This window comes from Eptesicus fuscus, chromosome 2 (genome assembly GCF_027574615.1).
Source record: "Eptesicus fuscus isolate TK198812 chromosome 2, DD_ASM_mEF_20220401, whole genome shotgun sequence".
Taxonomy (NCBI): Eukaryota; Metazoa; Chordata; class Mammalia; order Chiroptera; family Vespertilionidae; genus Eptesicus; species Eptesicus fuscus.
This window is the reverse complement of record NC_072474.1, coordinates 109,718,910-109,734,139: the sequence shown is the minus strand read 5'-3', so window position 1 is coordinate 109,734,139 and position 15,230 is coordinate 109,718,910. Positions and strand designations below refer to the sequence as shown.

General features: G+C 43.1%; 1 protein-coding gene across 3 annotated transcripts in view; it reads right to left on the bottom strand.

Moving 5' to 3' along the window:
- Window positions 1-15,230, bottom strand: part of TAPT1 (transmembrane anterior posterior transformation 1) — a 55,981-nt gene that overhangs the window by 24,695 nt on the left and 16,056 nt on the right. For all 3 annotated transcript variants that reach the window (XM_054708021.1, XM_054708023.1, XM_054708031.1), the window contains one exon: window positions 4,488-4,606. In XM_054708021.1, coding sequence (XP_054563996.1) covers window positions 4,488-4,606 — 119 coding nt within the window. The remainder of the gene's footprint in view (window positions 1-4,487; window positions 4,607-15,230) is intronic.

The window sequence follows — 15,230 nt, the reverse complement described above, 5'->3', positions numbered from 1 at the left end:
CCGTGTGTGTGTGTGTGTGTGTGTGTGTGTGTGTGTGTGTGTGTGTGTGTGTGTGTACACAAAGTCAATTTCAGGTAGAACTATCCTGAAGGAAGTAGGCATATAAAGGAAACTCAATGTTAAGAAACCCTCAAGCATTTTAAATTCATACTTCTTCTGGGAGATAAGAGCTTTTCTAAGAGGCAAAAGCTCAAGAGAAAAAAAAAAAAGACTCTATAGCCTCTTAAAACAAAACAAAAGCCCAAGAAGCCTCAAATAAGAGTTATGCCTAAAAACCAGGGTGAAACAACCAGAAAACTTACTTACATATTTCATTTGCTCTAGAGTAAAAGAAAAAATAGTCTAGCATTTATTACTTAAAACTACTCTACAGTTATGAAGTCACAAGATTTAGGAGGAAAGAGGGGTCACAAAAATGCCAGGCAAATTTAAAACACTGATACAACTGGTTATTCTGTATCTTGTGAGTAAATTAGTAAAAATTAGGTTTGATACCTGTCTTAGCATAACAATACTTTAACACAAATATTTTAATACTTTATCCAAGAAACACGGATTCCTTATATAATGAATCAAAACTTAATTCTGTTTTCCCTGTCCTCATCATTTAACACATTATCCTAATTCAAGTAGTATCTGGAATGTTTTTCTAAAATGACACTACCCTATCTGGGAGAGAAGGAAGAAATACATAATTAATTCTGCTTTGAAAGAATATGGGTGTTTATTTATTTTAGTCTACAATAATAAAATATTGGGGGGCAAAGATTTTTCGAGATTGTTCATTCATTAGGATCAGTTTTCAATGGAGTATTCTTGAGATTACTGAGGAGAGACACAAACTTTTATGAAAGCAGTGCATCCTTTGCAGACAACACACACCATTACCAAGCCAAGCTAATTACTCTGCCAATGTCATAAAGTGAGCAATATCTGAACAGTCAGAAGCTGGCGAAGTGCCCACCAATGGAGCACCGTGATGAAGGCTGGGTTTCCATGAGGGGCTGCTGAACCGCCCTAACCCTTGGCGCCCTCGCCCTCAGAGACCCTGGCCCTTGGTCACAGAGAAAGATAGAGTCCTTGTCTACTCACTTAGCTGACACACGAGCAAAAACCCCAAACCATAGCAAGGTCGCAGAAGATTAGAAATAAGTTCAAAGAATGAATTCTACAGCAGAAAACTTGGGAGGGTGCCAGCTTTCAAAAGCCTCTCATAAATACTGTCTCAGATAGAACTCTGCAAGGGCAGGAGGTGAGGACGCTAATCTTAGATACGAAAAGGCGGCAATAACGTTTATCCTACTACATGTGTGAGATGGAAACAAACAGTACTAGACTACAAAGAGTTACTGTTTTCGTGTCAGCATCTGGATTCCTTGACAAATACCCTTTTTTCCCCCTTTTGGGGAATAATTTCAAAGAACTAAGAGACTAGGAAGAGAGTAACTTTTTCTTTTCTTTCTCTCTTTTTTTTTTTTTTACAGAAAGAAGACTGAAATAGAAGAGTGAGAAAAACAAAAGAATATAGTCAACTTCTTTGCTGGTCTCTTTAATTTCTTCTTATCCCTTTGAAAAAACAAAGTCAGACTGAAGGAAAGAGCATGTTTTGCTGGCTGAAAAGGGGAACCTGATACAGCTATAGGCAAGGCAAATGAAATAAGCTGTAATGAGAATAGAGAATGTTAGGAGAAAAGCTATAAGAATGCAGAATTTGGCTATTTCTTAGTAACAACACTTTTTAAAAGTAAAATGTATTTTTATATTCCTAAAATATTTGAAAATTATTAAACTTAACATTAATAATAGCACAGATTATTTAAAATAGCTGAAGTTCCATTGTATAATTTTAACTTCATTTCACATATAGCATATATTTATTAGTGACGGCATAAAATGTAATTTTTCAGTTGATCCAAATTGTAGAAATAGCAAGAACTATTTGGCACAGGGAAACTTATTGGAGTCTTAAATATAGGATGTAACAGTTTGCCCTCTAGTGTCATTTTAGCTATAAAACCTTGAAATTAGAACACTTGAATTTTATTTTTAAATGTTACTGAAATTCATTTAGGTTGAGAAGTATAAAGTAATATACAAACCAATCATCTTTATTTTAAAAACTAAAACTATCTTAAAATATCCAAGGACTATTGGCCACTCACAACAAAGCAAATGGAAGTAGAGGACTGGAGATTTCCCAGCTCCCTCCTAAACCTCTTTTAGTTTTCAGGACAAACAATGAAAGACTTCTCACATGCGACCTTGGTGTCCTGCTTCCCCAAGTGACAGGGACACACAGCACTGACACAGTTTAGATGCCAGTACAACAAAATGAGTCTTCAAACAAGAGCCCTAAAAAGGAAATCCTCAGGAAAATCCCCACTTGGTGAACTCCACTGTGTGCTAACAACCCCAAGGAAGAACCCACTCCAGAAGAAGAGAGTTTTTAGGTGACAGATCCTTTCATTGTTTTACCTCATCACGTCAACGCCACACACAACGTATGTCTTGAAAAGCCAGTCACTTAAAAATGGCTAGAATACAAATGTGACTCACATTGTTGATCAAAGAATAACCAAAAAGTAATCTAGCTCAACATGTAGACGTGAAAATCCCTACATGGCATTAGCTGTTTTATGTCAGGTAGCTTCACCTGGCTTTATCTGCATGTCCATGGGCCCATCCCTTTTATGTCATCACAAGTGAAGATTTATATTTAGTAATGTCTTATTAGATTGTTTTGTGGTCTTCTGAAAAGGTAACTGAAATAACCACGATTTACTGAGCTCCCAACAGTGATAAAAGAAAACGGTATAGGAAGTTAGGCTTTGTTAATATTCAAGTACCACGCTACAAATGTCTTAAAAAGAGGTTTGCCAATAGGGCCTCTTAAAAATTCTTCCAAACGTATAAAGGATGCACCTGAATGCCTTAAAGTTGATGGTAAATTCCTAAAAACATTATCCCATCGGATTAACATGTAATTAACAAACTATGGAACAATTATCTCATTCTGAAAGGGGGGAGTAAGATTACAGAATGAAAAGTATCACATATAACAATGATGTGATCTTAATTCTTACAACTGTTTTATTCTGTGCAATTTTGCAAAAAAATTGTATTCTTTTTACAATATGATCATCATAATCAATAAATTCTTCCACATATACTGGAAGGATTTCTTATATGTGTTATTCAGTGCTTCCTAAATATTAAGTATATATTCTTTTACTACTTTAAAAGACCATCTTCTGTGACTTTAGTCTTCCAAAAACATCAACACATAATTCTGTATATTGACCAATATTTTGCAACTGTTTCTATGGTTAAGTTACTGCTAATAATTTTATTAATTATGTATTTTATATATCATGGAATAGACACCTACTTTACAGTTAAATGAAATTTTACATATTACTGTCGATTTCAGCATTTTAAAACTTTCTCGGAATGAAATGTATTTAGAAAAGAGATGCTTGTGAGAAATGTACCATGGACAGCTATGCTAAGAACTATATCATACTGTTACAGAGAGTGAATACACAGAGTAGAGACATGTTGCCATAACTATACAAAGAAAGAAAACTGAGAAACCCAGGCATCTTCTAACCACAGGCCCAATAAAGCGTCAGGATTCACGTAAGCTTCACATTTCATCTTACTGTTCCTAGTTTTGATAGAGAAGAAAGGGAAGGAAACTAATATCTGTTCCAGTCTACTGTGAACCAGGCACTATTCTGGGTATTCTCTGTACGCCTCCCAATCTCTGTGGTGAAAGATGCTGGGCTCTCAATATCCCCTTTTTTCTGATGGGGAAACGGGCTTAGAGAAGTCAAGTGGTTGCCCACAACTCAGCAGCTAATCAATGCTGGGGAGCGCTGTCTGATGCTTCCCACTCAGACAGGGGTCTTCAAGAGCTATCCCCTCTCACAAATCAGAGGGAGTCTCACCTGTAATCGGTCGCTAAGGATCCCTAGGCCACAAGACAGTTACTCTCAAAAGGGATGGAGGAGGAACCCCTACGGTAACAGCTCCTTAGGAGATTCTGATACCACCTGGCCCCCAGCTCCCCACCTAGAACCCAGTCCTCACTTTACAGATCTTGCCCAGATAGCCAAGGGCCTTTGAGAAAATTGAGGTACAGGGTAAGGTTGCACAGTGGCAGTGAGGTCACTGACTCTCAGGTCCAAGGCCCTTTCTATTTTTCCAACCCACGTTCTTAACATTCGTTTACTGCCAAAGCAAGGTTCTGGTTCAGAATCATTCAGAAAATAAATGTGTGTATACAAAGTACAAATATTACACAAACGTATTATATAATATTCATTAAAAAGATAAACAGCATTACTTTATGCATTAAAGACCAAAGTGTGAATGAAAGCGTATGAATTATCCCTATTCTGCAAAACTTACCCATGTGATTATGTAGTTTAACAACTTCAAATAGTAAAATAATTTAACACTGGAAATAGTGATGTTTCACTTACCTTAAGCCATAGCAAGGCAGAGTGAAGAGCCTGAACAGTGCCAGGAACACTCTTAACGGAAGCAGGGTGAACACATACAGAAACGCATCCAGGCACAGGAAGATCCCAAAAAACATGAGCTGGATTTTAAAAGGAGAGAAGAAAACAAAAACATAAACAAACATTCTTTAAATAATTGTAGATCAAAATGTAAACAAGGAACTTCTGAACTTTGTGGGAAGTTCATTTCTCGTAACTTGGCTATGAGAATAATAATTGATAGTTCTACTGGTGTATATGAGCCATATTTTAATGAAAAACATTTCTCAACGTGTAAATTTGTACTTCTTCTTCCAGAGCCTTTGGTTTACCACCCACAGAAGTCAATTACTCAAAAGACAAGTTGCCCTTGACTGTGACTATGGAAGATCTGATTCGGCTTTCTGAGTACTTCCTCAAACTTTAAAGATATTGTAGACAACTTTCAGATAAAACTTCTTAATTGTAACTTTACTCTTTATAAATTTGCTATTTCCTGTTTATCAGAGTGCTTCATGGATGGGAAGGATTGGAATATCCATTGAGTTAAAATATGTAAATTGTTACTAATTTTAACACAATTTTGTGTATATTTGAACTTGCTATATTCAGAAGGCATTATTCTTTACTAGAGGCCTGGTGCATGAAAATTCATGCACTGGAGGGGGGTCCCTCAGCCTGGCCTGCCCCCTCTTACAGTCCAGGAGCCCTCAGGGGCAAGAGGTGACCTGGCGATCAGGGGAAGGCGACGCCCCCATCACACCTCTGCTGCTGCCACTGCCGGCAGCACAAGCCTCGGCCAGCCCTGTTACCTGAGCCTCAGACAGCCCTGGGCGGCTGGGGGGCTGAGGGGACTGGGGGACTCCAGAGGCAGGTGCATGGAGTGGCCGTGCACCTGCCATCCCAGCGGGGCTGAGGCGACTGGGCACTGCCATCTTGTGGTTGTGGGCACTGCCATCTTTGAGGGTGTGACAGTCAATTAGCATATTCCCTCCTTATTGGCTGTAGGTGCCGCCATCTTTGAGGGCATGGCAGTCAATTAGAATATTCCCTCCTTATTGGCTGTGGGTGCCGCCATCTTGAGGGCATGGCAGTCAATTAGCATATTCTCTCCTTATTGGCTGTGGGCGCCGCCATCTTTGCAATGGCATAAGGGTCAATTAGCATATTCCCTCTTTATTAGATAGGATTGGAGGAGTAACTGCTAATGTTTTTATATCTCCCCCTTTCTTTCATACTTCAATCTTTCCTATTTTTTGTAACATGATACACTTTCACCCATTAAATGTACGACTATGGTATATTTCATAGAAGGAGGGTGTAGTCTTTTGATGGTGTGGAGAAGTTGCCACACCGAGGCTCCCAAACTCTGCAACTGTAAGAGTAGGGACTTCCGTATGTCTGACACACAAGCATGATATGCTGTACATGCCTTCACACATGATGCTCCATGTATCCTTAAGTCAATGACCTGCCTACACAAATGTAGGAAATAGTTAACAATCACACTGTTACCAGTAGAACTGCATCCCCTCTCCGCAAATTCATATGTCGAAGTCCTTGCTCCCAGAACCTCACAATGACTGCATTTAAAGATGGGGGTCTTTAAAGACGTAGTTAAGTTAAAATGAATTCATGAGTAGACCCTAACCCAGTATGACAGGTGTCCTTATTAGAAGAGGAAACGTGGACACAGAGATCGACACAGGGTGGGTGACAAAGACACAAGGAGAAGACAGCTGTCCACAGGCCAAGGAGAGAAGCTTCAGAAGAAATGAACCTGTGACACCTTGACCTTCAGGACTGCACTCTGGAGCCAGCCAGTTGGTGGTACTTTGGTACAGCAGCCCTTGCAAACTATATACACTGCTGGAAAGGACAATTTTATCAATATTTTGCAAGATGTCTCAAAAATATATTTCCCATCTATATACATATATACACATACCTGTGTGTATATGGTATATGTACTGTATACGTACATATACATATATGTGTGTGGGGAGATGTGTGTGTGTATGTATGTATGTGTATGTGTGTGTGTGTGTGTGTGTATATATATATATTTTTAAAAAAGAATTTAGACTCATGAACAACCAGGAAAGTGCATGTCGGTGCTCAGACCACCCTTTTCAGTCTCCCGACCACGACAGTTGTCGGAGTTGGTCACCCAGTGTGGGCAGCACAGCCAGGGTTCTGCATGCTGCCTTGTTTTTCACTCTTACAAAGGAGAGCTGCAGAAGACGGAGCACCGTCCGTGTAGCAGTGCTCACTATCGTGACCCCCTGTCCCCGGTCACTGAGAAGCCTCTCCATTTCAGTGTGCATGTGTAAGAAAGCAGCACATTGGGAAGGAGTCAGCAGGTGTCTTTCTGATGACCTGACACTGGGGATGGACGCATTACTCGTTCACCCAACATCCACTGAGCTGTTCGCAGGACCACGCCCACGCTCAGCCCAGCTGCACAAAGCCAGGCAGGACCACGGAGGGGGCTCCTGCCCTCAGTAAGCTTACTCAAGTTTCAGCAGAGGCGCCAGCATATGGGTAACGGACAGGGATGTGGTGACAGCGCCGTGGCAGCACTACAGATGCAGGGAACAGCGGAGCCCTGGGGAGAAGACGGCCAGATCAGCTTGGGGAGACTCAGAAAAAGCCCCATATGAGAGGAGACCCTTTTAACATCTGAGAAGATGAGGAACTACTGCCACATGGAGAGGAGGTGTGGGAGGTGAGGAGATGGAGATATGAGGAAGGAAGCTTGCCAGGCTCGGGAGGAAGCATGAGCAAGAGCACAGAGAAAGTAATGATGAAGACAACCTTTTCTTGCAGAATCCTAATATATAAAAAGCTAAGGGCCATCATGACTGAAAACAACCGGATGGACAACCGAACAGCAGGCTGTGTGGGGCAACAAGGCTGGCAAGGGGGTTAGTGCGGGACGACCAAACGACTGAACAGCAGGCTGTGGGGGCAACAAGGCTGGCAGGGGGGTTAGTGAGGGATGACCAAATGACTAAACAGCAGGCTGTGTGGGGTGACCAGGCCGGCAGGGGGGTTAGTGAGGGACAGCCAAACGACTGAACCTCAGGCTGCATGGGGCGACCAGGCCGGCAGGTGACCAGGCTGGTGGGGGGGCAATTGGGGGCAACCAGGCCGGCGGGGGGGGGGGGCATCTGGGGGAGACCAGGCTGGTGAGGGGGGCAGTTGGGGATGACCAGGCCGGCAGGGGGGGCAGTTAGGGGCGATCAGGCCACCAGGCAGAGGTGGTTAGGGGTGATCAGGCTGGCGGGGGGGGGGGGCAGTTAGGGACAATCAGGCAGGCAGGCAGGTAAGCAGTTAGGAGCCAGCGGTCCCAGATTGTGAGAGGGATATCCCCCGAGGGGTCCTGGATTGGAGAGGGTGCAGGCTGGGCTGAGGGGATCCCCAACCCCCCCAACCCCCGCACGGATTTCATGCACTGGGTCTCTAGTAAAAGTATAATCACCTTTCTATGGCTTAGAGGAATTTGCATTAGTATTGTTTATGGTAAACAACAGTAACTAAAGTCTAAGGGGCCTTCCCTTCACATATTAAACCAGCCCAATAAACTCCGTGGGCCAGCAATCATCTTCTCACACTGTGTGCCGACCTCGTAACTGGGAGCTGTCAATACCACAGATCCCACATTAAAATGGAAGGGAACAGTGGCTGAGACCTAAAGAAACTGCAGCTGGGTGGAAAGAAACCATCCTTGGATGTTGGAATACACTGTATACAACCAATAGGAACTCTTTTCATGGTTTAGAAAAGCGGAAAAGTGACCCAAGTACTGTACCTGTTGTTCGAATGTTACCCTTTCTCATAGGTACAGCACCTTAACTCTTTACAAATGAAAATAAGACCAATTCCTAAAAAAGTAAACAAGACGGAACCCTGGAAACATTCATCCTTCCCTGAAGGTCAGAAAGCCTGAGCTGGTGTGGCCCGAGCCCGGCACCCAGCGAGATGTTGAACCAGCATCTCTGAATCACATGGACCCAGGGCTTGGAAGGGCTGTGCAAAGAATGTCTCCTGTGCTGTGGCCCTCCAGGCAAGGAGCAAGTGCTCACTCCTCACTCCTCCCAACGGCGCTGAGTGGTTACTGTCGCCCCTACCTAACACCGAGGAAGCCAGCGCTGGAGGCAGAACGCCTGCCCACGCTCGCTCTCATCCACTATTTTACCAGGCATAGGCGATACTGTCATTGTCTTTGTGCTAACTCATCTTTTTCCAGTTGCCTCCTGTCATAAAAACAGGCATTTAATGAATCAAACTTACAAAAGGCATGACACTGCCACACATTTCTATTTACTGCTAGCTTTGAAAGGTGTTAAGAATTAAAAGCTCTGAGTATATATTACTATTGGGAATAGTAATGTACTTTCATACCTTTGGTTCATTTGTGAGGCATCTTGATAAAATAGGCAATCACTATTCCATTTTATTTCAAATAACCATAAAGTATTCAAGCAGTCTTAAGTAATATCTAGAGAAAATTTCCCCTGAAATACACGAGGTGTGACAAGAAAGTAATAAAACGGTGTCATATGCCACTGTTTCCCTTTTGATAAACACAAAAATCTCCTGTCCTCCAAGTGCCACTTGAAGTTTCGAAGTAAATGCAAGCTGTGGCTAAAGTCAAAGCGGCACAATGCCTGTGGAATATGCTTCCTTATATCACAACGAAAACCTGCTCTATTGGTTGACAGCCAGGCCTTGTCCCTCTCTGGTCCCACCTCCCCACTTCCTCCTCCTCTGGTGCTGCCTCCACCCCCACCTCACCTAGTAAATGTGATCTCTCACTTGACAGTTATCTCACTTCTATGGGGAGGCCATAAAATGAATATGTCCTCTGTTTACACTGACGGTTATATAAGTAACAGAAAGCAGAAAACCAAAATATGGCAAGGAACTAAAGCATATGGAAAATGCCTCAACAAGAAATCACACGCTGGAGTTTTTGGCTTTTCCACTTTCCTGGGGACGGAAGACTCATGCTTTGGTTTGTTCCTCCTTTTTTCTCTGTAGCGAACACTTAGTGTGCAGCTCTAATGTGGCAGAGACCGACATATGTTCACTGTTTTAAGAAGAGCAAACAGTCTTATTGAGAAGCTCAACACCCAAAGAGGAGGATTTAATTGCTGACCACAACTCAGTCATTAATACATTTTACACTGCAAGTCACTACACACACACCTATATACACTCAAACACCCAAAAGAAAACTTTTGCTGAAATAATACTTTTACTCCATGAAATACAGATGAGTATTTTCTACTTCCTTTTTAAAAAACAATGGTCTCATTAAACTCAGGACCCACCAAAGGGTGAGAACTCCTGTCTGAAAAGAGGTTCCAGGACACGCAGGCGTGCTGAATTCAGTTCCCTCCCTGGCAGCCGCACAGCAGGGAAGACAGTTCAAAGCGGCCCCACGGAGCTTTGCAGAAGCACCTGCACTGGCAACACGGCAAAGGCCTTTGTACACAACTGCATGAAAAACAGGGGTTTACAAACTGCAGCTATTCAATTTAAAATTGGTTCTCAGAGTAAAGTTTTATAAGAATTTACATGAAAAAATAATTATTTCAAAACAACCGTCTGCTTAATTAATAAGGCACTTCTTTTTTGTTTGCTTGCTTGTGTTTTTTTGGTTAATCCTCACCCGAGGATACTTTTTCATTGATATTTTTGAGAGAGGGAAAGACAGAGAGAAACATTGATCTGAGAGAAATACATGGATTGGTTGCCTCCTGCATGAGCCCCAACCAGGGCCTGGGCCAGGGAGGAGCCTGCAACCAAGGTACAGGCCTTTGACCAGAATCAAACCCGAGACCCTTTGGTCCGCAGGCTGACGCTCTATTAACTGAGCCAAATGGCTAGGGCCATAAGGCAGTTCTTAAGAGTCTTTTTTGGGATAAAAATAGTGAAAATGAAGGGCAGAAATGTTGACTGGCCTTTCTGTGCCATGGGAGACACTGTCTGGAAGGACTTCAGACGCCTTCTACGGGTATGGGCAACATAGCAGTAGGCACCGTGTGGGGGCTGTGTGCATGGCCTCACCTCCACTCTGCAGACTCGAGAACCTCCCCAAGTTCATGAACAGAAGAGGCAGGGCCCGACTTCAGTGGGTCTGCAGAAGGCTTGGCTTTGAAAACTGAAGCACTTTCCTAGTAATGACACCTGTCACTCTTCCTTCCAGCCTCAACCTTGCCACTGGATTTGACACCTTATATATTTAAAAAAACATCAATGTTAAGAAAAGCACAAAATGCCAATAATTCCATAACCCTGGAAGTCAACAGAAAACCCAGTTCTAGTGAAAATTTCCATAACCAGCTCTTACCACATTCATTTTGAACGTCCTACTATTGCTTTTCATCATTTGAACAGTACTAGGCTCCAAAGAACTAAGTAAAAAGGCTAGCCTCTCTCTGTGGAGAATGGAGCAAGGCTTACCTTTTACAACATCTATGTTTACCTTTTGGACAAAAATGTCTTCAATACCCTTCGAAATTTCAAAATAAATAAAGTGTTATATTTAAAATTAAGACGGCACAATGATTCTGAAATAGGCCTCTTGGAATCTGACAAACCACCTCCTGGCGATTCTGAATACCATCTTGCCACTATGACCCCAACTGCCAGCCAGGACGGCTGGTCTGGAGTGTCTGGTGGCAAGAGGTAGTGAAGCGGGAAGGGGCATTTCCCATCCCCCCCCTGGTCTCGCTTTCTGTAAAGCTCTGGGTCTGCTCTGCTCTGTGAGAGCAGAGATGTATCTCGCTCAGTTCTACAATGGGAGGATGAAAGGCCATGAGGAAGGACACCTTCCCCAGGGAATGCACAAGCTAGTGAGCTGGACACAGACCAGTGGTTAGTGCCTGATGAATGATGTGCCCTAGCCGCACTGGCCAAGAGAGTAGGTCTGTGCGGGGTGTGGTGTGAGTGGGCATTGTGCACGCAGGGAAGGGGGAATGGAGTCAGTAAAGATCTCCCAAGAGGAGACAAGATGGGCACTGGATTTTGCCAGGTCAGTAAGGAGGAACAGAATTCCCAACAAAGAGAAGAGTGTGCACGGGTGCAATGTGAGTGGGTGGCTGTGTGGCCAGAAGGTAATCATTATACAAGCGGGACAGAAATCACCTTCAGTTAGTTACTAAGGAGCACAACTCCTTGTTCTACGTTCCAGAAGTTCTCAACAAGCCCACATGCGGGGATCCACAATTAGAAGAATGTGAAGGAGAATGAGTTATCAATAAGAAAGTTTACAAGTGACTGATTTTGAAAGCAATGATGATGGCAGATTCAAGACTGTCCCTATAATAAAACAGTTTTATTCACCTGGATTAAAAAATCCATGTCCCCAGGAAATTTACACTCTACGCGATGATGAACAAAGGGATTACCTCGAGCCAGGTACTTTTATGATAGGCAAGGTCACAAAAACATATGTAACCATGGAAAACAATGTAATGCTGATAAAAGGCTTGACAATAATTACAACTTATATCTGACATATATTTAACACAAAGAATCAATTTAAGATGTTAATATGTGGAAAGACTATTATGGGACCAAAAACATATTTTCCCTCCCACCTTCTAAGTTCTTCTGGCTGATTCAAATCAACAGAGGCAGACTGAGAGGAGAAAAATGTACGTTTATCACGAATGCACACGCTGGGGTGGGGGTGGGGGGTTCGCAGGATATGAGACCTGAAACGGACTGGGCAGTTCAGGTTTAGAGGCCACTATGGACAAAGGAGAAAGGGGGGCAGGAGCCTGAGGTTTCAAAGGAAACAGGCATTTCATAGGTAGCTGAGGAAGAGCAGAACACACGTGCCAGGCAAATTCCTGCTAGGCAACGCAGAAACAATGCGGGGTGGAGGGGATGTGCCTGGAGCCTTCCTACCTGCTGCTAAGGTGAGGCTGTTAAGATTTCCTTCCTGGAACAGGCCTTTTCATCTGAATCTCTTAGGCAGGAAAGGGGAAAGGCCACAGGTTCTTTCTGAGTCTTCTGTTTCTGAATAACCAGCTTAAAACCAATATCCCAAAAGGGGCAGCTTTGGGGTGGCAAAATTCTGGTCCCCTTCACTATGCACATGGAGAGGTCCTGAGATTTTCTTGCTTCTCTTAATTCCAATCCATGCTTGAATACGATTATTTTGTAAGCACTTGACCCACATTAATTTATTTAATTCTTCCAACAACCTTGGAGGCAAGGACCATTACTTGGTATGTGGCCGGGACAGGCAGGGCTGTGAGGTCTGCTGAGAGGTTGGAGCGGGCAGGAGGCTGGCTGTGCTCTCAGGACCCCATGGCCCATCTGAGTGTCACTAAGGATGAGAGGTCTTTACTGTAGCTGCCATCACAGGCACCAGTCTCCTTTTCAGGGAACAGTCAGCAAGGAGCATTACGGCAGACTGAGTGTGAGCAGGGACAACAGTTAAGGGCAATAAAACAGTCTGAGTGACAGCTCACAATGGTCTGTTACAGCAAATGGAGAGAGAGGAAAAGAGATCTAAGACTGTTTTCAAAGCTGAACTGACAGAAGTTAGTTACTGATTCAAAAATATAAACCTAGCCCCACAGTGCCAAGTTCACAAACTGTCCTTTAAACATCGTGAATGGGGTAGAAGTCACGGCTGCCTTCCCTAGAACAGTGGTCGGCAAACTCATTAGTTAACAGAACCAAATATCAACAGTACAACGAATGAAATTTCTTTTGAGAGCCAAATTTTTTAAACTTAAACTTCTTCTAACGCCACTTCTTCAAAATAGACTCACCCAGGCCGTGGTATTTTGTGGAAGAGCCACACTCAAGGGGCCAAAGAGCCACATGTGGCTCACGAGCCGCCATTTGCCGACCACGGCCCTAGAACCATCTGATAAGTCCTATGTGCCTAGTAGATAGCAGGGCCTACACTATGCCAAGGAGGCCCTGGATGCCCCGAGCCACTCCCCCATCACCTCTAAACCCGCTTTTGGAGGGGGCTTCTGTGCTGCTGCCACTGGCCCTGGGCCCTGTGGTTGAGAAAGGTAAGAGGGCTGCAGAAGGAATATGGAAGCTGCTGTCACCACCTCTACCAGCAGGGGGCGCCATGCCTCCAGGGAAAGGGAGGACTCCCAGACCAGGCGGTTGGGAGGGTGAGCAGTGTGGGTCCCCACCCTTTCCTGCTTCTCAGCAGCTGTGTGGCAGGACATCCAAGTCAGGGTGTGTAACAAAAGAGGGCTGCACCATGAGAAGAACTTAGAGGGAGGTGCCCTCACACGTGTTTTCATGAAATTAGAAACCGAGCAGGATGCCCAGGAGTCTCTGCCACCATTGGGGTCTGAGTAAGCCCTTTATTAGTTTCACAATGAAATCCAAGGGCTGTTCACTGAACCAGGGTGAGACTCGCTGTGACTGCACTTTAACACATACCTCACAGTGAGAAACACAACAAGGCTTCATATGACATTGTCATTAAATTCATTACTTTGAAAGGAACTTTTAAAATTATTTTTCCTAAATGCTATCTTCTCTGACCCTCAAACAAGCAGAATGAAGTTCCTCCACTTTTATGTAACACCCCACTTCTGTTTCTCATATGCAATCATCAGCCCTTCTGAGATGATTTAGTCCAACCTTCTAATTTTAGATCAAGTCAAAGCCAAGGAGGTTCCAGGCTCGACTGGGTCACTTGGCTGTGCCCTGCAGACCTGAGATGAGAAGCTAAGGGTATTGAATCTCGACCGCAAATACTCCCCTGTGTGACAGTAACCTTTCTCTCTTTCAATAATAATATTAGCCAATGCCTAAACACAACAATATTCTATACCTACAGCAATACCTGTATCTTCAACCTGACAAACTTAAAGTTAATAATAAAAATTCACTAGATACTTAAGACAGCTAAGACTAATAAGCTGAATTCAATTTTTAAAAATGTATTAAATAACTATAATATACAAAGCATAGTAGCAAGAAGGGATTGCCAAAAAGCACAGAATTACAATGTAAAAAAAATTCAATATTTTAGTTTTAACTTTTATGATAGGAAAGGTTACATAAACACATGTAACCACAGAAAATAAATAATTTTGAGAAAAGGCTTCATACTAATGACAAGCTACACCTGACATATAATTAACATGAGGAATAAATTTCTTAAAGGTAAATCAATCAATGGATTTTCATTTGAAGAAGGATATGCACATGGTGAGATTTTGAGATCTTCTTTTACTTCTAATTCATGCTGAACACTGCTATACTAATTTTTCAGAAGCATAGCTCTGAGGGGTGGCTAATCCGATTACCACCCTCAATCTGTTCTCCTTTTGTTGGCAAAGCATAGCACTTACTGTCCTTGTCTCCCATGCAGCTGGGGACGAGGGTATAACTCAGCCTGGCCAGTAAGATACAAGCAGAAGGAAGTGTGCTGAGCACTTCTGGGAACGCTTTTAATTCTTTATAAAAGGAACAGTCAAAGAGGGGCTCGTCCATCTCTTCTTTCTGATTATCATGCAGATGTAATGCCTGCGGCTGCAATGAGCAAGAGGACCAAAAGCCAATTTGCCAACGATGGCAAAATAGAGGGATCAAAAAGATTTGGTCCATGCTGGCTTCATTCATCTACTGGAACAATTGGGACCTCCTTCCTTGAGACTTGCTAAAAAGAATCTTATTGGTTTAAGCCACTGTTAGGTATCCTGTTACATACACAGCTAA